This window comes from Urocampus carinirostris, chromosome 4 (assembly GCF_059441175.1).
Source record: "Urocampus carinirostris isolate Australia breed hairy pipefish chromosome 4, RoL_Ucar_1.0, whole genome shotgun sequence".
Lineage (NCBI taxonomy): Eukaryota > Metazoa > Chordata > Actinopteri > Syngnathiformes > Syngnathidae > Urocampus > Urocampus carinirostris.
The window spans coordinates 36,996,151-37,018,299 of NC_142352.1; the positions used below are offsets into that span (position 1 = coordinate 36,996,151).

The following is a 22,149-nucleotide window of genomic DNA, read 5'->3' on the forward strand; positions in this document are numbered from 1 at the left end:
AATTCCCCGTACAACAGTATGCTTACTGTTGAGTCCTTTACAAAGATAAAAGAAGTGTAGTGAAAAATATTACCTTTTGGAATATGAAATATGCCACAAAATCCACTTATTGTTATTGATTCCGTGGGCTTTCATTTTGTTAATTGCTAACAACCAGTCATGGAACTGCTGTTTTTTGAAGCTGAGTCGTGATTGGTTGTTACCAACATATAAAAACAGACAAAAGAAACAAAAAAACCCAACATGGATTTTGCCGTAATTTTAATTTAATAAAGGCACAGTGTGTATAATTTAGCGCCTCTTGTGGTTAAAGAACATTTTTCGTTAAAACAAACAATATCAATTTAAACAATGAGCAAAAATGCATCAGGTTTTCATATTTTTAAATAGTTGTAGGTCGAAAAATTAGCATTTATTTGAAATACCATGAGCCTTACCTATTGGGAAGTGACATAAGTGACCGCTGTCTTGCTGCTACAGGTAACCCAACAAATGAAAAATGTTACACAAGGCTGGGCAAAAGAATGAGAATTAAAGTTATGTGTGTTGGTCCCTTTGAGTAGCTTGAGTTTTATTGTTTTTGTGTATTTTAGCACTCATTTTCAGTTGCCCTACACAATACAGCAACATCTAGTGATCAAATAAAACACACTGTCCCTTCAACATGAACATAAAAATATTGCATCTATATTGTTAATATTTATAGGTCACGTAGATAGTATAGAATTGTGGTAAGATATTTTTTGTTTGGAAAATAAATATGTCTCCTAAAGGTTGTAATGTATGGAGGAAGTGTATATTTCCTAAAATGTATTTGATTCATTTTACCTTGATTGATTGACATTTTTGTTTTTATATCAGTGGTGGGCCGTCAGAGCTTGCAAGGCCTACATTGCTGGCCTAAAAAAGTCTGATATTTTGTCCGTGAATACTTATTAAATAATTCCAATTTGTCTGTCAGCTTCCTTTGATTGGGAAACGTCACAGGTTTCACTAACTATGATTGGCTAGGCGGTAATAAAAGTATCACAACGTAAAGGTAAGGAAAACACAGTACTCCCATGCTTCTGTCGAACAAACATTTTCAGCCCTAAATCGGACAAATGCGTTCGCCAGAAATACAACGGGACAGGCCCGACTTAATAACATTAGCTTCAAAGGCGATAGAAAAAAACCTTTTTGATGGAACAGAAACACATAGAACCTGTATAAACAGAGTAATTGAAATCTTCTTGAGTAAATAATCGAAGATTGATTTTGTGGAGAGATAAAAAGGAGATTTGGTGAGTAAAATCTGGCTACATTCCAAAATTACATAGCAATTTCATGAGGTTTTCAACAATTCTTTCTTAAGGCCCGGTCACACAGCCTTTCACGGGCGTATCGAGGCAGAATCACGGCCATAAATTTCTGCCCGTGAAGCAGACACTGTTGGACGCTTTTGAGATCGCGATACAGACGAGATACAGCCGTGCTTTACATGCGGTAAGAAATTCACACGCGGTTGGCCGCGCGAAAAAGTTTTGCGCTGTTCAAAACTTTAGACCACGGGTAACCGCGGGCGGCACAGCGATGCAGCCGCGGTTATCAGCGATAAGGACGCGTAACAGTCACCGGAAGGACGCGGAACAGTCGCTGACCAATTTTGCACATTTTCCACCGCGGGCAACTACGGGCAAAAAAAAAAATCGCAAAATTTTACCCGCGATACAGACGCAAAAGGCTGTGTGTCCGGGCCTTTAGCTGTACCTGTAGTACATGTTATAGAGCCATGAAAAAGTGTTTGGTGGTTGGAATTATTCTGGCAAGCAGTTCAGGGTGTCCCCTGCCCACTGCCTGAGGACAGCTGGGATGGGCTCAATCACCCCCGCGGCCCTACTGAGGATAAGCGGTGTAGATGATGGATAGATGGATGGGTTGGAATTATTCAGCCCACACAACATCTTAGTGTGAAATCCATGTGTGTATGTGTAGGTTTTTTGTCTTTTTGTTTTTTCTGGGTGGTTCTTTGAATAGAACTCTTGGTGGCAGATGTTTTTATGATTTCACTTGCACGCACATTAATAAAATAACAACCACCCAAATAATCTCTCTAGATATGTATTGGTGGAAAAACAATAGTTGCATTGAACTATCCTATTTGATCGAGATTAGGAAACTCAAAACTCACCAAGGCGGGAAGCGTTGCCCCAGGTGTAGAAGCGGTTGGGGCATTGTGGGCGGGAGTTGATGGCGCCTGACCGGGGATGTTGAGGAGGTTGAACTTAGGCACAACAGCAACACTCACCCTGCGTCTGGGCAGAGCCTACGCAACAGATGACACACTGCTATTCATCTGACGCCCAAAATAAGTCTGGGATATCGCTCTTGGGTTTTCAGCTACCTTTCCGAGAGTGAGTGACATGGATCTTGAAGCCCGAGATACTCCATCATCTTGATGAAGAAACAGCCAGAAGTTATATTCAATAAATACAATCCAAAATGGACTAGGTCTTAGAATTTCATAGTGCGGACTAGACAATAATGTGCTGCATGTTTCTACCTCCAGTTTCGACAGAGCCTCCGTAGCAGCGATTAGAGTTCTGGTTGGCTAGCTTTTTAAACTCGGTCAGCTCGGCGTGGTCTTTCTCGTATGTCCTCTTAAGGTTTTCAACATATTGCATCATGACCTCTGTAGCTTTGCTCATGCGTTTTTCCTGTAGCAGAAAAATATATGTATAAGTAAATAAATTCAAAGTACATAATCGCAAATTTTGCTTGGTCTACCCATTTGCTTAAAATGTATTGTATTATTTTGTTTTATTATTATAGTTATTATATCAATAGTTTTTTTGTTTGTATTAGTTTATTTATTTAATGTTTCTTTTATATGTATGTACCCCTCTGATCTACCTTCTGTTCATATGACAGCTGCTAGCTTAATGTGTCATCTTTGATCACTAGATGTCGCTGTAGTTTGTAGTTTGTATTCTTTTTGTGCTCTACAGAAGTCGTTTTTGGTTGCACTACACAGTTCAGCAACATCAAGTGGTTAAATATTTTACAGTGTCCCTTCAAAAGCACCACCTAGTGGTTAAAAAAACTAATTCTTAAAAAAAATGTGCTATCATATTAACATGCATTTAAAAGAATACTTGTTGGTTGAGAAATCTGCCTTTACATGAGCCTCAACTAAAGGGGGCTGACATAATGTTCCAAAATCTTGCTTCTATGTGTACCCAAAAGACTTAAAAATGCTTGGACACAAAATAAGAAATTAAATGGTCCGTTTTGGTCACTTTGAGTCTCCATAGTTTGTAATCTTCCTCTTCGTTTTTGGCTGCATTACACAATACAGTGACATCTAGTGGTCAAATATTATACAGTGTCCCTTTAAGTAAAATAACATTACAGATTTGAGGGTTTTTTGGGGGGTAGATGAAACCCAGGCTTGATGCTTGTTGAACCTGCAATATATCAAAGGAAAATAACTACTTGGAACATCCAAGATGATACTTTTTCTCCCTCATGGAGATTCCCATGAGTAATTGTGCAGCTGCAGGATAAACAGGAAACAAATTCACTTGGAAGTATACGCTCATAAATAGCAACAGTAAATGTTTGTTTTGGCTGTGCTAATGTTGAGTTAGAGCATTCATCATCAAACATACCATAAGCAAGCCAAAAAGCACAATTCTCAAAATGGACTATTAGAGGCAAAGGTTTCATTACAGTGCCACAACATGTACAAACATTGCTCCTCAGTAATATTTTTACAATGTTTTGCACAATACTTAGTATCAGTCATACTGCTAATTACATACTTTGGGCAGCTTTTGTAATGCATCTAATGTATATGAATAGAATGAATAGACAAAGACAGTTGTGAGCGCACCTGCCGAACAGCTCCGACTATCTCGGACCTGCTCGAGAGGCGAGTCGCCAGGCGATGAAGAACTGCCAAAGTCTCAATCAGCCTCTGGTAGGACTCACGCTGCTCAAGGTTCTGCCACTGTGGCGCAGTCATCTGAAAGAGAAGAAGGAAGATTAGCAATTTCAAAACAGACCAACAAATGCTTGAACCTGTCACCAAATTTAAATATTTTGGAGCTGTCATATTAGAAGAGGGGGCAGAATCAGAAATCATGGCCAGGATAGCTCAAATCACAGCCACGCTTGCCAAACACATCTGAAAACGTCAGAGCAAAGCTGGAGACAAAAATCCAGGCCATGGAGATGCGATGTTACAGGAAAATTCTAGGCATCACCTACACACACAGACGAAACAGTGCGCAACACCATCAGAGGGCACAGTGGACCCTACAAACAACTGTTGTCAACTGTGCACAAATGAAAACTGCAGTGGTATGGTCATGTCACGAGACTAGCCAATATTATTCTCCAGGATACAGTCCAAGGGGGCAGGAAGAGCGGAAGACAGAAAAATAACTGGGCCGACAACATCAAGGAATGGACTGGTACTAACTTTGCCACGACCCAAACGCAGGACAGGAACCATCAGCAGTGGAAAAAGCTGCTGACAGTTGCATCCTCAGTGGTAAGGGATCCTTGAACCGTGAACATGATAAAGTACACATGCAAAGGGACAGTGTATTATTTGACCACTGTATTGTGCTGTGTTGAAAACAACTGCTAAAAAGCACAAACAGCAATAAGAGACTAAAAGTGACGAAAAAGGACTACATGTATTTTGATTCTCGTTTTGAATTCTGGGTTACTGTCTGGGTTCCCCTATTGAGGAAATAATACAGAAATCCTTCAATGTAGGAGATAAGAAAAATAGCTTTAAAAATAGTGAGTGTTGGGAGTAACGTGTTACAAAATAAAGGAACGCAGTCAGTTTCCTTGGTAACAAGTACTATAATGCATTTTTAATGAAAAATTGTAACTCAGCCTTAATTTTAACATGATTACTGCGCTACTAACGAACCCTTGTTCGGCTAGCATCATACAGCTACTCACATCAACCATCTGGAGTTAGCATATATATATGGCACTACAAAGGAAAACTTACTGGTAGTGAACTTTGAATAAGTTCATTTTTGACTTATTAAATAAGAAAAAAAACGTGTTCAAAAATGATAGACAATAAAATAAAACTGAACATTTTCACAGGAAGCTACTTTTAGCTGCAAGAAGTGACAAAATGATGACGACTTTGTTACGGTGGGGCTGTGTCAAGCACAGAGTACAGTAATTTCTCTGTACTGAAATTCTCTCCACCATACATACCCACATCTAAGCTGTATTCACAACTATAAAATAAAATACTGAAATCAGGACTTCAGCTTAAATGCACCAGTTTGGTTGCATGTTGCAAATGGTAGGCAGCGCATGGGCAGGGTGAGTGGCCCATACAGGAAAAATAAACCAAGGGGAAATCATTATCAGTAGAGCAAACGTAAACACAGAAATGACTGTAAATGTGTTATGAATTTTGGTCTTTTTATTTGAAAAATTATTTAGTAATACACAATGCCCTGGCCTGGAAAGAAGGAAAACGTATTGGAAAATATTAAGCAATGTAGGGGGAAATATTTTAGTGGTTTGAGGCCATAGACAAAATGGATTTGGAGTGTATCAGCCAAGTGTTCGTTTGCAAACTCTCAAGATTACGCAAGAAACATGACGGCTTTAGCGATTTGACCGTATTTGTTTTTCTTTTTTCCATCCATCCATTATCTGCACCGCTTGTCCTCAGTAGGGTTGCGGGGGTGCTGGAGCCCATCCCAGCCATCTGAGAGTAGTGGGCAGGGGACACCCTAAATTGGTTGCCAGCTAGTTGCAGGGCACACAGAGACAGACAACTCACCCACTCATTCACACCTAGGGACAATTTGGACAGGCCAATTAACCTGTCACGCATATTTTGGGGAATGTGGGAGGAAACCCATGCAGGCACGGGGAGAACATGCAAACTCCACACAGGGAGGCTGCGGTAGCTGGACTTGGACCCTGAACCTCCGCACCATGGGGCTGCGCACTAACTACCCGGCCGCCGTGCCGCCCTCTATTTCTTTTATTATGTGGATATTTTTAAGCAGTTTTAGAAGGTCGGGTTCAATGCGAGTATATACAGGATTTTGTAACAGTTACTTTTAGAGGGAGTCAGTTATCCATGGAGTAACTGAATTACTTTTTTGATTAAGTAACTAGTAATGGTAACTATTTTTTTCAGTAACACACCCAACACAGAAAATGATACAGAACTAAATCAATTTAAGCGCAGTGCAAAACATTTTTTGCTATTTCTTTTCCTGCCATTGACATAAACATATAAAACAATACAACTCAATTGGATATTAACTATGATAATATGTTCAGCAAATGTTGATTTTCATTTTTTTGAAGGACTAACCTTAAGTGAGCCTTTAAATTCTTCGAGTTCTTTCTGTGTATCTTCCTCAGTCAGGTTCCTTTCCCTCTCTGCCTGTTTGAGGCGAGTCTCCAAGGTGTAGTTGTCATTCCGAAAGGCTAACGACAGTTGGACGAATGCATTCTGCAGGGAGGAAGGGACAGAAATGTTCTTCCGAGAACTTCATTGTGTTTCATGTAAAGCAATGTGCTAAAGGGAAGGTAGTTTTATTGTTTACAACATTCATTAAATGTTAACATGGAGGGGGGGGGCAGTCAAGCAACACGAGGGAGTTACTGAAGTTCTGACATTTCACCTTGTATTGTAAATCTATCAAAGCCAGGCTGCACATTTTCCAGCACATTTCAGTGAGCAATGGAAGGAAATGTATGACGTTCAAATGTTCTGAATCCAAGGGAAAAAAAACGCCCTACTGGGACCAACCGGATGGGTCAATGCTGGACAACATCACTCATATTTTGCATCTTCTCCTCAGCAAATAAGCCCGACTTTATTTTGGGTTATTGTAGCCAGAAAATAATTTTCCTGTTGACCAAACACGATGCCACATCTATTGAAGCTGTGTTTGTAACTACCATTTATTACTATGGTCACAAACTATGTTTTAGTGTGGGAAAAGTACTGTACTGGGTGAAAAGACAACCATTATATATTTATTTTAAAACATTTCATCTCTCAAATAAGGGTTGGCGAATCAATCGAAAAATCTTTATTATCAATGCTAAGAAAGTACTTGGATTGGATTGATACTATTGTTGTGGGTTCTATACTTTGCTCTTTGCACCAATTTTTTTTCAAAGTGCCACTTCTCTGTGTAGAAAGCACAACCTCTCTCTTTGTCTCTCTTTCTCTCTCACACAGCGTCCTGTGCAACTCTCTATGCCTGAGTGGGTGATCGACAGGCACATTTGTATGGCTCCCGCTGGCCACTGACTGGCCTTCTGTATCAAGCCTGGCTGGCAGAAGAGAGGGCAACAGAGAGTCTTAGACATCCAAAACCCAGCCCACTCCTACTAAAAGCTAAAAATGGCAGAGGCAACCAGGAAGGGCAAAGCAATGTGGACTTTATTTAACCACAGAAGAGGGTAATGCCCGATATAATTTGTGTGGTAAAGTGATCTGCTACTGTGGCGACATCACAGATTTACATAAATACATGGAAAAAGCTCACCCTGCAGAGAGCAGAGAGCTCCAACCAAAAATGTAAAGATGATGCTGTTCTTGAAAAAAATTCTGTAAATCTGTTGTCACTATGGCAACTGAGCCAAAAGGGCTTCTTAAAATAATAATAAAAAAAAACAGAAATAAAAATTGTATATATATATATATATATATATATATATATATATATATATATATATATATATATATATATATATATATATAAAACAGAAAATATTTTAGTTGTCATGTTGAAATACTTATACAGTGTTTGTATTTTTGTTACATTGCTGCATTGATGGTTTGACTATATTTACTTTTGTTGAAACAGGTGGAAAAGAAATATTTATATTTCTTTTTCATATTAGTTATATATCCATCCATTTTCTGCACGGCTTATCCTCACTATGTTTATGGGGTGCTGGAGCATATCTCAGCTGTCTTCGGGCAGTGGACAGGAGACACCCTGAACTGGTTGCCACTCAGTCGCAGGGCAAACACAGACAACCATTCACACGCTCATATCCAGAGATGATTTGGACCTGTCAAGCAACCTGCCACATGTGTTTTTTTTGTAATGTGGGAGGAAACAAGAGTGCTCGTAGGAAAGCCCAGGGAGGCCAGTAGGTGTATTTGAACCAGGATGGAAAATCTTAACTGTGGGGATGACGTGCTAACCACTCATCCGCCATGTGTGCTGTGTTTTCTAAACTGACTCAAGGGAGGAAGGGTTTTGTTTACAATTCCAACCAAAAAAGTATCAGTAGCTGATCGGTATCTATCAATACTACCCTGTATTTACTCAGAATGGTACCAAAATTCTCAGTATTGCCCACCATTAATTACTGGCATCAACTCTATTGCTAACTACCTTTAAAAAACGTAAGTTTTCTGAATACATGCATTGCTCATATCTAGGAAATTATATTGCAAACTTGGAAAAATTACAAACCTCGACTTCTTTTTCAGTGAGTGGAGGTGGACTGGAATGAAACGAAATGTAATGGTTAGGCAAGCAGGGCAGATGCAGGTTATGATGTCGCAACCAAAATATCAGTTGAGCAGATGTTGCTTTGGGACACACACCAGCCGGGAAGACCGCGATGAAGCTTGAGCTTTCTCAGCATGACGTCGGAAATGTTAGGCATGGCATCTGACTTAGGGTCCTCGCCACCCGACGCTGCGTTTGGAGAGGGAGCAGGTCCTGCATGCGGAATTCCCAAATGAAATTTGATTGATATCCTTGATGATTTTCTACAAACCCACACTGATAGGTAAGTTGTAGCTACCAAGTAACCATTTAAACAACAAAGTGGTGGCTAAAGTAATTGGTATTGTATAGTAAGAACATTTATCACAAGGGGCAGGCAAACTATGTAATGTAATATAGCATAAGTAAAATATTCAAATAGCTGGCTACATTTTCTTTAATTGCCGTTTTACTATCATGTATCTTTTGTATTATTGATTTAAAAGGAAACTTCTGAGCTAGCCGTATTGTATTTTGAGGGTTTTAATGCATACTACCAAGACCAAAAAGTCCTTTTGGGCTGCGGGCTTCTTCCCCTGGTCTCAGTCCCCATCCTGGTTCAGGAGACTTTCTACAATGCTCAGAAGGAGAGTTACATCGAAGGACACACCCAGTCCTCAGTCTTGTGACACCTCCCATCCAAAACCACGTTTAGCTTTCAGAAAATATGTATTGGTCACACTTGGGCTAAACAGTTTGAGGCTAAAGGCGTATGACAAGTTTTGAATGCAATCAATAATCATGCACGCAAAAAAAAAACCTAATTGTATTGACATAAAAGTGGTGTAAAGTCATGTCAAGACACGTTTATTTGTATAGCCCTTATTCACAAAGTGTCTCAAAGTAGTGCACAGGCCGCAATTACACCATCCCCTGATCTGAAACTGACTTGCGGGCAAGGAAAAACTTAAAAACTCAACATGAAGGAAAATAAGACACCTTGAGAAGCGCCACACAAGTGGTAATCCAAGAAAATGCAGAGAGCATCACATCCTTTGCATCTAACAGCAGCTCAGCGTCACTCAGTAAGTGAGAGGTCCTCAGATGACGGTAGATGCTATGTAGATTAGCATTGCTAAAGCTAGCTGCTAGCTCATTAAGAATTTTGTTTCGTAACAAAATAGTTTTAACCCAGTTATCCAGGATCTAGTATCAGTGTTGTCACACGACACTGCCAGTCAATGCCACGGTCTGGCTCATTTCTGAAGAACGGGGTGATGCTTTACCCCGAAAAACAACAGCGACCAGATGTTGAAAATGCTGTATTTGAGTCAGATCAGGAGGCTTCTCCAGCTACTGGTAACCCCGGAAACCTGTTTCACTGAGATTGCTAAATCCTGTCATTTGTGTGCACAGGCGTGCATGTGGAAAGCTTCATTGATTTTTGTAGAAGTGGAAAACTTTTGAAAATAAATTTGGTTTGCAATGGTCTCAAGATTTATAAATGTTTGCAATTTTATTTTTTTTTAAAGCAATGTGGGAGACACAAACCAAATTTGTTGACACTTTGTGTTCAACAAAACAAATGGAAGCAATTTTGTTTTGCTGAATAGTGTTGGGTAGTTTCAAGTAATAAGACAAGACACACTACAGGAGGTTGTGTCCGTACGACCCACATGGTTAAGGGATCCGTGAACCGGGATCAACAGTAGTGCTTTGAAGGCGACATAACTTATTACTTTGCTTTAATTCTGAGCAAAACTATAACCAATTTCATTTAATTGTTCTATACGCACAAAAATATATAACATGTAGTTGTAAATGTCAGCATGTGTGTTTATTCATAAATACATATGGTCACTGCTATTTTAATGTCGTATATAATCCCTCCGCCCCTTTTTTATCATTTTGGCCTGAATGGAATGAGCAAAAAAAGCACCAAAAAAATTCGTCTTTTTATTTATTTTTTTATGTTTTTAATTATGAGAATAATTGGATATGCCTTAATTACCTTTTCCCCTCCTTTTTTGCCAAGGTATTTGGTTTGAGACTGTATTAGTAGATAAAATAGTAGATACATAAAATCAATATGTTTTTCATCCTAGCGTTTTAGTTACATATTTTAACCCAATGTGGCCCGCGGCTCAAATTGTTTGCCCACCCTTGATCGTTGATGACTCACTCACATGATTTTGTATCAATTGAACAATTGAATTTACCTTGACTTCAGAACACATAAGAAATCTACCATGGACACCTACATAAAACATTTGATCGCCAAAGTAAAGACGCCCTTCATCATCATCATCATCCTCCTCTCCTCCTCCTCCTCCTTCACCTCATCATCTTCATTATGAGATTTTCCCAGAAATTCAGGAAGTACACACCCTCACAACCGTTCTGTTTTGAAAGTACTTTTGGGTCTTACGTGATCAAAAAGGCAAACAAAGAGATTCACCTTTTTCCTGTTCAGCGGCTTCGCTCAAGTCCGGTAGCTTGGAGCCGACCAGGCTTTGGTTGCGCATCAGCTTGTGCTCCTTATCATGCGTCACACAGACAGGAAAGGACATGCAACTTTATCAAAATTCTTAGTTAGAGGCAATCAATTTCTCAGTTTATTAAAGGACAGTGTCATACCTCTCTGAATTTAGACATTTTGGGTGCAGGAAGCTCTTTGAGCCCCGAAGATTTAAAAATGCCGTCCCGACCTTTGTCCAAGCTTGTGTCTTCTGCTCCATTTCTGGAGTTAATACCTCCAATGGCGTCCCAAGAGACAGCTCTCATTAGTGGTGGAAAGGCACCGATGGTCTTTATCTCAGCCGTGCAGGGGGCCTGTTGCGTAGGAGGTCGGGGGACGGGCTTGGCGACCCCTGTGGCAGGGGCCTGGTTTAAATTTCGTCCTCCATCGTCACTTTTATTATCTCCCGGGGGACTTTTGGCTTCACAGTTTTCCTTCGGAATTGCAAAACGAGGCGTTAGGGTCCCGGAAGACACTTTCCTCTTCTCTGCGGGCTTCCAATCCACTGCTAGTCTACTTCCCTGAGAGAGGCCATTACGTTAAGGCTCAGTTAAGGATCAAAGAATCACACAAACATAAGTTAAAATCAGGCCCCTTTTTCATATTTGCTACCGAAATACCTTTTTTTTTGTTTACCTTTTAAATAAATGTGAATAATACTGTCCAGAGTTTCGAAATATTCTACTCACTGACACCATCTCCTGCCTTAAGTCATCATTTCAGCCTTTTTCAAGGGGCTTGTGCAGTGCGTACAACTACGTGCATTTCATAGACAGCTCGAATAAACTCTTCCTTTTTGGGGGTGTTTGGACTGTAATTGAAAATAGTATTTTTCTTACTTTCACCATTTTCATGCTTTTCATCACTTCCATCCCTCTCTGCTTCCTAATAAGGAAGTCTTGACCAGCTTTGATAAAAGTAAAATGAAGTCAGATCGGCACGATATCCTTATTTTGTGAGAATGTTTTCTTCATGTTCATAATTGTTCTAAATAAGCAGACCTACTTGTCCAAAGACAGATTGATAAAATCTTTCTTGATTTAAAGCCTGCTCCACTTAAATTTGGGTTATCTATGGCCAACGCGAAAATCCATGGCTTTCTAATAATTGCTATGACTACGTCTCTACATGGTATATCCAGAAGCTGTTGGATAGAAAGGGAGAAGAAACTGGAATGGGATGCTTAAAAATTAGCACCAATATTAGAGATGAAATGAGGTAAAATTCTAAAGAAAGTTTTGTTTTGTATTTGGTGATATTGGACCGATACTTGAATCAACCTCTACCACATATTCAGTTCTTTACCCATCTATGTTGTTTTTTTCCCCGCAATTTTTCGTAATTACGCCTTTAATGCTTCAACTGGAGTTTTTATTGATAATATAATCATCTGATCAATCACGGTTTACTGCGAAATTAATTTTCTGAATTGACTGCCGCAGTACAGTGTCAATCTTTACATTTTCAAGGCAAAACTGATTCTGGATATTGGAATGTGGCTTAGTAATTGTTAAAAGAACTGTAGTATTGAAAAAGAAACACTGACCTCCACGTCCTTTTTTCCCCTCGCCGAGGAAACGTCCAGATGCTACAGGACAGGGCGACACAGACAATAACTTTGCGTGGAGGAAAATATACAGGATGTATTGATCAACCATACCTTTGGAAATGCACAAGTACATGTTTTTTAATAGAGGTACAAAACAAACATAAATATAAAATTTTAATATGAAACAGCCTACCTGACTGATTGATTGCGGACCACAGGCCACCTCTGAGAAAACATACAACACAAATTAATCGTTTCATTAAAAGACTGCTATCCTAATTCCAGTTTGATTCCTGAGAATCAAAATGTGGGGAGACTAAATGTCACATTGGGATGATTGATTTGGCAAAAACTGAATACAGTGTCTGATGGAGAACAGGAATCCCTTATCTTTCGCAGAGTTGCGTTCCAAAATTGTCCCTTAACAGTCAAAATCCGCAAAGTAGAAACTCTTTCGTTTATTTATTTATTACTCAAGAACAAACCTAATTTACAGGCTAAAGTGTTTGTTCAACAAATAAAAGTACTGCAATTTACAAAGGTTTTTTTTTTTCTATTTACAAATAACTTTTGTACAGTCAAATTATAAATTAAAAATAATTATGCCATTTTATTGCACAACTGTATTGATAAAGACCACAATCCCCTCTAGATAATACTTTTCCACCATGATGTGGACAGTATGGAAAACTGAATTTACCATATGTTTTGGTCCTACAGACCACCATACATGTTTCCATTATCGAAAATATTTTTGAAAAAGAGCCAGGGAGCTCCTTGGAAGTGTCAGAGACCCACATGTAGCTGGTCGAGAAGTCCAACTGGATTATTGTGAAAAGTTTTTGGACTGTCAAGATAAGCTCCGGCTTCTTACCCTCAGCACTTTTTTTCCCATCTGTTTTGTCAATTATTTATCAAAGATGTTGATTTAGAATTTACTGTAACCTTGTATTTGACAGTGGACAACAATAAAAGTCTCAATAAATCAAGTGTGTTGGCAACAGGAAGCGTCTTTCTCTGCCTTTTGCTGCTTTTGTGGCAGTCCAGACCATTTTGTTAGTGTGAGATTTTTGCATGCATAATGTAGGTTTGTCAAGTTGTTTTACATATGTGTACAACTCAGACGGCAACGTGGGCCGACAACCAGAAAAGGAGTGGGACAACTGTTCATGCAGTCAGGATGCAGAATACAATACACGAAAATCAGTGAAGTAGCGAAACTGTGGTAAGTAAAGGATTACTGAATGATTGCTGTGTGTCACCTGTGGTAGAGTCAGGAGGGCTGCTGGTAGAGCGGCGGCCCCGTCGCATCAGGAAGCGGTCGCTGACCTTCTTGGCTTGTTCGAGCAGCTCCAGATTCTTCTGAAGATCCTCCTCTGACAACTGCATCTCCGGCAGCTTGTCTTTAACAAGGTCGATCACATGACCTGCACTGTCTATAAGAGCCACGCATAATTAATTATCGAAAATGACATTTACAGTTATTGTTGCCTAACGCTGCTTAAATGTTCCTAAAAAGGATCACATTACATTGTATGTTGCTGTTGTGTTTTATTTACCAACTGTGGTGATTGATCCGGTAGAGACATTTCTGGCCTTACGAGCTCTGGGACTGTGTGGTCTATAACAAGGAAAACACAATGTAAATCTCTGAACTAGCAGTGTCGGGCAGTCAGGGGAGGCAGGCGAGGGTGTTCCTCTTCTATCATGATGGAAATATAAAATCCTGTTGTTCATAGATTGACATGCTGCATTGCGCAGTATATCTGTTTTTTTTACATGCAAACAATCAACATTATACTCTATTGTTTAAAAGAAATAAGAATTCAAAACATGAAAGCACCTTTTATATCTCTGTAGTGGAAATCCCTTGCTACAAATACACCCCTCCTCCTTTTCCAGCCACAAACTCTGTCAAAAAGAAGGAACCTCGAAAGACTTACTATTAGTCACACAAGACCTTTTTTCTGCCTTTTTCTTATTTGTGTTCCCTAGTGGATTATTGGATTACCTAAAACAAGTGATACACTATTCATACATCCATCCCCCGACGCCAGGGTCCCCACTCCCGTGATGGACAGCTTCAAAAGAAAAGTGCACACAAGTGCACACTACAAATGTGCTCGTGGAAGATGACATTTTTTCGTTTCCAGTTCGAAGAAGCACGCGATAAGACTAAAAAGGGGAACGATTTTTAAACACCCCCAGAACCACGCGGTGTTCCTCCCAAGTGAAGTAACAACAAAAAAAGAAATTCACAGACTGCTGTTTTGGTTTCGAGACATATATATTCAGACACACCATGAATAATATCTGATCATCCGCTTCGTTGATTACTTTAAAATACATTTAATTCTTTAGTGTTTTTCAATCACCGCATAAAGTCTGATTTTCCACGTTACCATTGTTGTAATTAGAAACATGAAATTGCCCCCTTTTGCTGAAATTTTTTTTGGTCTTTTGATTTTCTCATGTGCCAATAAACAGTAGTTTGCTATTTTATCAATGTGTGCTTCTGTCTGTGTCTACATTTCCTTTGGACCAATAATTCTAATCAGAATTAATGAACTGCAAAATTGATAACTTCTAGACTTCTAGTGCACTCTGCTGATTAATTCAGTACCCACCAAACCCACAGTGTCTAAACTGAGTGCATCAAAATCAAGCAATTCCCTCTACATCTCATTGCATGAGATTTGCAAAGTGATAGTGAGTTTAAAGGACTTTATGAAAGTTGACGTCACAGATTAACATTTTTTAATTTTATTGATCTTTTCACAACGGTGCTAGTGTTTCAAAATGTTCAATATACGAACAAGCTTTACTTTGATTGGGTCTATGTTCTTTGTTTTGTACAGAAAAAATATAAGACTTTCAAAAATTAATCCTGTTCTAAATGATTACCGTGTAATTACTGAAGGAATTGCCAGCCCAACTCCACTCTGTATTTAGTTATCCAACAATAAAAAACAGTAATGTAGTAGCAGTTACTTGCAGTCAGGGGAGGCAGGTTAGACACAGCTTCAGCATGGATATATAAAAATGATAGCATATTAAACGGTTATATTTATTCAGTGTTAAGGTTCTTGCACATCTAACACTTCACAATTTTCAGATTTTCTTTTTCAAGCTTTCGAGCTGAAATTTCACATTATATTATGAATATTAACAATAACATTAGTATCTATCATACAGTAGTACAGTGCTGAGCATTTGCTGGTGCAGAGTGAGGCACGCAATACTTTTGCCTAACGGCAGAGGGCAATAGTGAGACCAAGGATTCTCATTTTGCACACACTTCAGCCTGACAAAATAGAATCAATGATAGTATTAGCAAGCTAACAACAAATCAAGCCATGCTTTCTTTTCATTGCATGTACATTTTTTTCATGATAGAAGATTACCTATCTATTGATGCTTTTATTCAAAAGGAGCCGCACATATGCTTCATTCATAAGTTAAAACCCCAGGGTGTGATATTTGACCACTAGATGGCCCTGTGATGTCTGGTGCCACTGACCACAACGTGGCGGCATCCTGACAGACTCCAATGTGTAAAAAGAAATTCAAATTTCTTAATCAGTTATTTTTTTTTTTTATAAAAAATTAACATTGGTATGATAGTTCAAGTATGTTTGCCTATAGTATTCAATCAATGTCTTGTTTTTACTGAATGAAAGATTTTTTGTACCGCTATCAGGCACTAAATATTCAACACTTTTCGATCGATCGAGCAAAATCAATAAGTAAAACCCACATACACACAATTAAAAAATATAATTTGAATCAGATTACTGGACAGAGTTGTTCAAAGTATTTTGGTCAATGGCCAAATGTCACTATTAAAACCAAGACAAGGATGAGGGCATTTGAGGAGGACAAACCAAGACACACAAATTCTACATTAGATTCAATATTTTGAATAACATCAATCCTTTATTTCTTGCAACATCCATTGCAGCACGGTCATCCTGGAAGGGTATTACCTCATGTGCGACCCCTTCTAAAGCTTTCTTCCAAGCTAAGATTTATTTATTTTTCCCTTGCCCTCATGTAGGTGTCAGATCAGGGGATGTTGTAATGGTGGTCTGTGCAGCGCTTTGAAACTTCTTGTCATTAAGGGCTATACAAATAAATGAGACTTGATTTGACTTTAAGGAAGGAAAATAAAACATGTTCTATGTTACAGTTTATATATTCATTTCTTCCTCTGCTAATGAAATTATGAATAACATTAAAGTTCTTTTATTTGTAAATCTGAATGTGCCTCACCAGACACTAACCTCATCACGTCACTACAAACTAGATACTTTTATCTGACGAATATTTCTATTCATCCATGCAAGAGGATGGATGCAAGTGGTTGACTTTCTACACTTTCAGACAACCTCAAAATTCCATTCTCAAATCTAGAATACAAATGGTGCCTTTTTTTTGCCGGTTTTCACCTGGTCTTCTCCAGAGGACGTCCGTCTTGCTGGACAACAGAGGCCTGCTGTGGGTAAACAATAGTGGGGCCAGTCATGACAACAGCTCCGCTCTCCGTAAGTGTGCACTATATAAAAAAAAAGAAAAGAAAAAAAATATTTGTGACAAACAAATTAGTGTGTAGTTGGCTTGACAGATCATTACAGTAAAAATATATTGGCAAAAAAAGGTAATTCTGAGAGATTTTCTAAAAGGTAGTAAAAGGTAAAAATATACTAAAGTTGAGAAATGTTGATATTTTGCTGGAATAAATCAGTAAAACTCATTTTGAGAATAAGAACAAGAGACCGGGGTGCCTTATCACTTGATTTATGTTTGCTCATCTTTGCAAGGCACATAAATATTCAGTTTTCATGAGCGCTGACATGAAATGCATGAAGCACTTCATCTCTTTATACTGCAAATCTCAGAAAAGACACCGATGCAGAAAGACTGATAGTGGAAGAATCATGAGCCGACTAAATATATAAAAGTATAATTGCGTAACCTCAAAATGTCATCCTACAAATAAATTTACTAAGAATACTGTGTGAAGTAATTTCTTGTTTTTCAGAGGACCGGTACTAAAAATGTCCTGCGATAGTCAAAACCCATGTAATAGAAACCTTTATTTATTCATCTATTTATTTATTTTCTTGTTACTCAATAACAAACCAAATTTACATGCTCAAGTATTTGTTTAACAAATAAAATTATTGTAATTTATAAAGCCTTTTCTTCACTAATATATTCTGTGGTGTCAAATTATAATTTTAAAAATAATGTTGTTGTTTTATTGTACAACACAATGAATTAAGGACCGGATCCACTTTATTTTACATGATACTTTGCCGCCATTGTTTGGACGTTATGGAAAACTCCGTCTACCTTCCGGTTGTGTCTAACAGAAACCATTTAATATACATAAAAGCACCAGGGTGTCATGGTCGCCGTGGCGACCGGTCTGCCCCGCCCCCAGGGCACCAGCTGAAGCAGATCAGCTAATTGCGTGGCTGCTATTTAAGGTTGGGCTGTGGGTATTGCGGGTGTTGGCTCATTATACCTTTTCTGTTCTGTTATGCCTTGTCCTGTTTAGTTTAAGTCGGAGGAAACCTGTACCTGACCATTCTGAGTGTAAGAATGTTTTTGTTCTGTTTTGTCCCGGAGTTTTTGGACAACTTTTATTTTGGTAAATAAAAGCTTTGATCGTACGCAATTGAGTTCTCCCTTCCTGCCTCCTGCCTCCGTTCTGGTCCGGTCACCCCTTCCACCTCGTGACACAGGGAGCCACAAGGAAACGGCAAAGACCTGCATGTCGCTTGAGAGAAAGCGAGTGGAGAGGTCCAACTTTTTTTGGTGATAGAAAGTATTTTCATCTGTTTAGCCAATAAGAATGCATAACACAATGCACAATGGAAATCCGCAAAGCAGCGAAACTGCGATAAGCCGCGATACAGCAAGGGATTACTATATGAGCCTTTGTATTTACATGAATCACTCAAATGTAGTACTTCTTTGCCTTGTATTATGACTCCAATGTCTTTCATTCAGTGATCAAGCTTGGCTCTCAAATCACCATCTTATTATCCAAATACGATACATCAGTTCCAGCAGCCCCAAAATAAGGACGACAAAAAATAACAGCACTTAACAATTTGTAAAAAAATGTAGTACATATACCTCACAGTAAATTTGGTGGCAAGTGACTAAACAAACCCATGGTCAGGTATCACTTTGAAGTAGGAAAACACAAGGATTTTCTTTACAAGGCATTAATCACTTTTTTGCAAAGTCCAAAAAGCATACCTTTTTTGGAGGAGGAAGCCTGGAGCGGTAACGTTAAAAGGAATTCTTTTCCGTAGCCAATTTGATTTCTCGCGAGCTGCTTTTAAAGACTCACATGCTTTGGCCTAAGATGAGCCTCTTCATAAAAGGACCTTGTGTTGTGTTTTGGACGCACCGAACTGGGCGAGCTTGAAGAACTGTCCAGATCCTCGGCAGAGTCTTCTTCTTCCTCGGGCAGCGTGGGCATGGCAGGGAGCTGACAGGGCCGAGAGCGGGTGAGGGGGAAGAAAAAGGGGCTCTCAGCACTGGAGTCTTTGCTTGACTCTTTGGTGTTTTGCTGAAGAACAGATGGCTGTACAATGTCTTCTGATTCTTCTATAACCTGAAAATGTTAAGATAAGCATACCATGAGCAATAGTGGAAATAGTGGAAATGAAAACAAATACACTTTATTTATATTTATATCTAAAGCAGGGGTGGGCAACAATTTGTAATGACATGCTGCATTGGGTCAAACATTTTAGCCAAGGGGCCAATTCTGGAGACCGATACCATTTTTTTTCATTTTTGAATAAATATACATGCAGACGTCTACATGTTATATTTCTTTATACTAATTGTTAAATAGATTAGTTTGTAGTATTCGCGCAGTAGTATTTTTTTAGAATATCTGTTGTATTTTTGTATTTTTTTTGTATTTTGTTTTAATATTTCGGTAGACGTTTTTGGGTTATAAAGTGTGACTGTAGTAGTACTTGTGTAGTATTTCTAGTGTGTTTTGTGTTTTCAGAATGAAAGAGCAATAATACATTAGTCCCCTGTTTTAAGCACTAAATTTGATATTTAGTGTTGCAGTAATTTTAACGTATTTTTGTATTATTTCTGTAGTAGTATTTTTGTTTTAGACATACAAATCGGCAATGGAGACAAAGTTATTTTGCATCTAACTTCCTAACTTATGGGCTGCCATAAACATTTTTTTTGTTTTTTTATTAGTAATATTATCTCATCTCATCTCATTAGCCGTACCGCTTATCCTCATTAGGGTCGCGGGGGGGCTGGAGCCCATCCCAGCCATCTCCGGGCAGTGGGCAGGGGACACCCTGAACTGGTTGCCAGCCAATCGCAGGGCACACAGGGACAGACAACTCATTCGCTCATTCACACCTATGGACAATTTGGTCCGGCCAATTCACCTGAAATGCATGTTTTTGGAACGTGGGAGGAAACCGGAGTGCCCGGAGGAAACCCACGCAAGCACGGGGAGAACATACAAACTCCGCACAGGAAGTCTGGAGCTGGATTTGAACCCACGACAGGTTCCCATGACATGAACTGTGCCGCACAAGCACTAACTACTGCGCCGCCGTGCTGCCCTAGTAATATTATCATACAGTATATTGCCATTGATCATTACGTATTGTTTGGCAGGCAGGATGAAAAAGCCTAACAGGCCGCATGTGGCCTGCGAGGCATAGTTTGCCTGCCACTGTATCAACCACCATTGATTGCTGAAAGGAAATTAAAACAATTAAAATGCATTTGTATATTACTTTCCAGACACCAAAACAACGCAACATACTGTATAATAACAATCACTTGACATAGTAGTTGATGATATTTTATTTTTTCCTTCCCTCATTCCAGGAAACACAATTAGTACGTCACTGAACAATGTCGCAAAATATCCACATCCAAGTTTAATGTGTTTTTAATTGCAATATTTTTGTCACGTTTAGCGGGTGTAGACAAATGCGGGGAAGCTGGAATGGAGGCAGGTGTTCTCAACAAATAAGGTATTTCCTAACAAAAACCAACAAACAAACAAAAAAAACAGGCCAGAAGCCCGAAAGGAAATGTCATGTTAATCCAACGCAATGTGATGTCCGAACAGTCATTATAAAGCAGGGTTCAGCAAACTTTTTGAGTCACGAGCTGTACTGGTTTGAAAAGATTTACACTGGGGTCAGGCCGTAGGAAAAAAATTGCTTAATTTTAGAGGCAAATAGATAACATAAGCCAATTCATATTTTCTAGTTTGAATTTACCTCAACATGTTGTATTTTGTTGTCTATTGCTTTATAAAGGGACCAATTAATCAAATTGTTTTTGGAACACACAAAATATACAAGTTACTACACTCAATAACAAAAATAAACCTCAAATTGAAAATAAATGCAAAGTAATGGTCCCCTTTCAGCCCCAAATTTCATCATTTGTACTGAAAAACATGCAACAAGACCACGTAGGAAGTGGCATGCTTTGGTGACATCCAGTGGACATATTAAAACTGTAGGTCATTGTTTGTGGCACAATTCTTTTTTATGGTTCTCTCAGCATATTGGTAGGCCTGCTATAACCCTTGGGTCGTACTTTGGTGACACATGTCATGAAGGGTAAGGGTAGTCATCGTCAAGTGTGGGGAGATTGAACACACAAGTGCCCAGTTTCATGCCTGTATGGCGCCGTCTAGAGGAAGGAGTCATGGCAGAACATAACATTTTTGCCAATAAAACTTGGCAACTACATACACTATATGCATAAAAGTGTTCACTTCATATAAAGAAGAATTGTATGTTCACATTCTAATCAGCATGCAAATCAAAAAATATGATACAATGTCAGCACTTTTAAAAAAGGTTCTAAAATAGCCTTTGTGCAAAAGTTACCAAATTGATTACTTACTTAAAACCAGAACATGAACAGACCTAAGGCTAAAGTGTACGGAGTAACATTATTATTTATTTTTGGGGGGATCAAGCATTAAGCTGATATGAACTGCCTCTACTGTATATGAAAAAAAAATAAATATCATGGGACACACCACAACTCTGTACAGTAAAAGATTGTTCAGGAATCAGAGCTGATATAAGACTGACTCCCACAGGATGACTGTGGCAGTGAATTTAGAGGGACACTGAAGTAAAATAAACAATGGGGCTTTTACATACACAGCGTAATAAGTACATCCTGTTAAGGAATCACACATTCACTAACCGTGGGGGGAAATTGCATAACTGCAGCAGTGAGGGGGTTAGTTAGAATGTTTGGAAAGCAAAACTAATATACCAATCATATGTAATATAATAAAATATAAAGTAATGTAATATAATATAACATAATGTAATGTAGAATAAGAATATAATTTAATATACAGTAATGGTTAGCGGATTCGGCTAACATGCAATAACAAAGAAAATTTAAAAAAGGGGAAATGAAAGAAGCAAAAAACACACACAAACATTTTTGGACCATGGCCAACCCAACAAGTTAGGCACCTAAGTTGGTCATGCTTTCGTCCCTCCAGTTGAAACGGGACACAA

The 22,149-nt window shown here is 38.8% G+C and overlaps 1 protein-coding gene across 1 annotated transcript in view; it reads right to left on the minus strand.

Moving 5' to 3' along the window:
* The window catches only part of irag1 (inositol 1,4,5-triphosphate receptor associated 1), a 43,469-nt gene that overhangs the window by 5,322 nt on the left and 15,998 nt on the right, over nucleotides 1–22,149 (minus strand). The window contains exons 19-33 of the mRNA XM_088334894.1: nucleotides 19,002–19,208; nucleotides 17,023–17,129; nucleotides 14,134–14,195; nucleotides 13,837–14,010; nucleotides 12,768–12,799; nucleotides 12,572–12,613; nucleotides 11,145–11,546; nucleotides 10,966–11,044; nucleotides 8,624–8,741; nucleotides 8,490–8,520; nucleotides 6,359–6,499; nucleotides 3,875–4,006; nucleotides 2,543–2,696; nucleotides 2,384–2,433; nucleotides 2,171–2,305 (exon numbers count right to left, since the gene is read on the minus strand). Coding sequence (XP_088191020.1) covers nucleotides 2,171–2,305; nucleotides 2,384–2,433; nucleotides 2,543–2,696; nucleotides 3,875–4,006; nucleotides 6,359–6,499; nucleotides 8,490–8,520; nucleotides 8,624–8,741; nucleotides 10,966–11,044; nucleotides 11,145–11,546; nucleotides 12,572–12,613; nucleotides 12,768–12,799; nucleotides 13,837–14,010; nucleotides 14,134–14,195; nucleotides 17,023–17,129; nucleotides 19,002–19,208 — 1,866 coding nt within the window. The remainder of the gene's footprint in view (nucleotides 1–2,170; nucleotides 2,306–2,383; nucleotides 2,434–2,542; nucleotides 2,697–3,874; nucleotides 4,007–6,358; nucleotides 6,500–8,489; nucleotides 8,521–8,623; nucleotides 8,742–10,965; nucleotides 11,045–11,144; nucleotides 11,547–12,571; nucleotides 12,614–12,767; nucleotides 12,800–13,836; nucleotides 14,011–14,133; nucleotides 14,196–17,022; nucleotides 17,130–19,001; nucleotides 19,209–22,149) is intronic.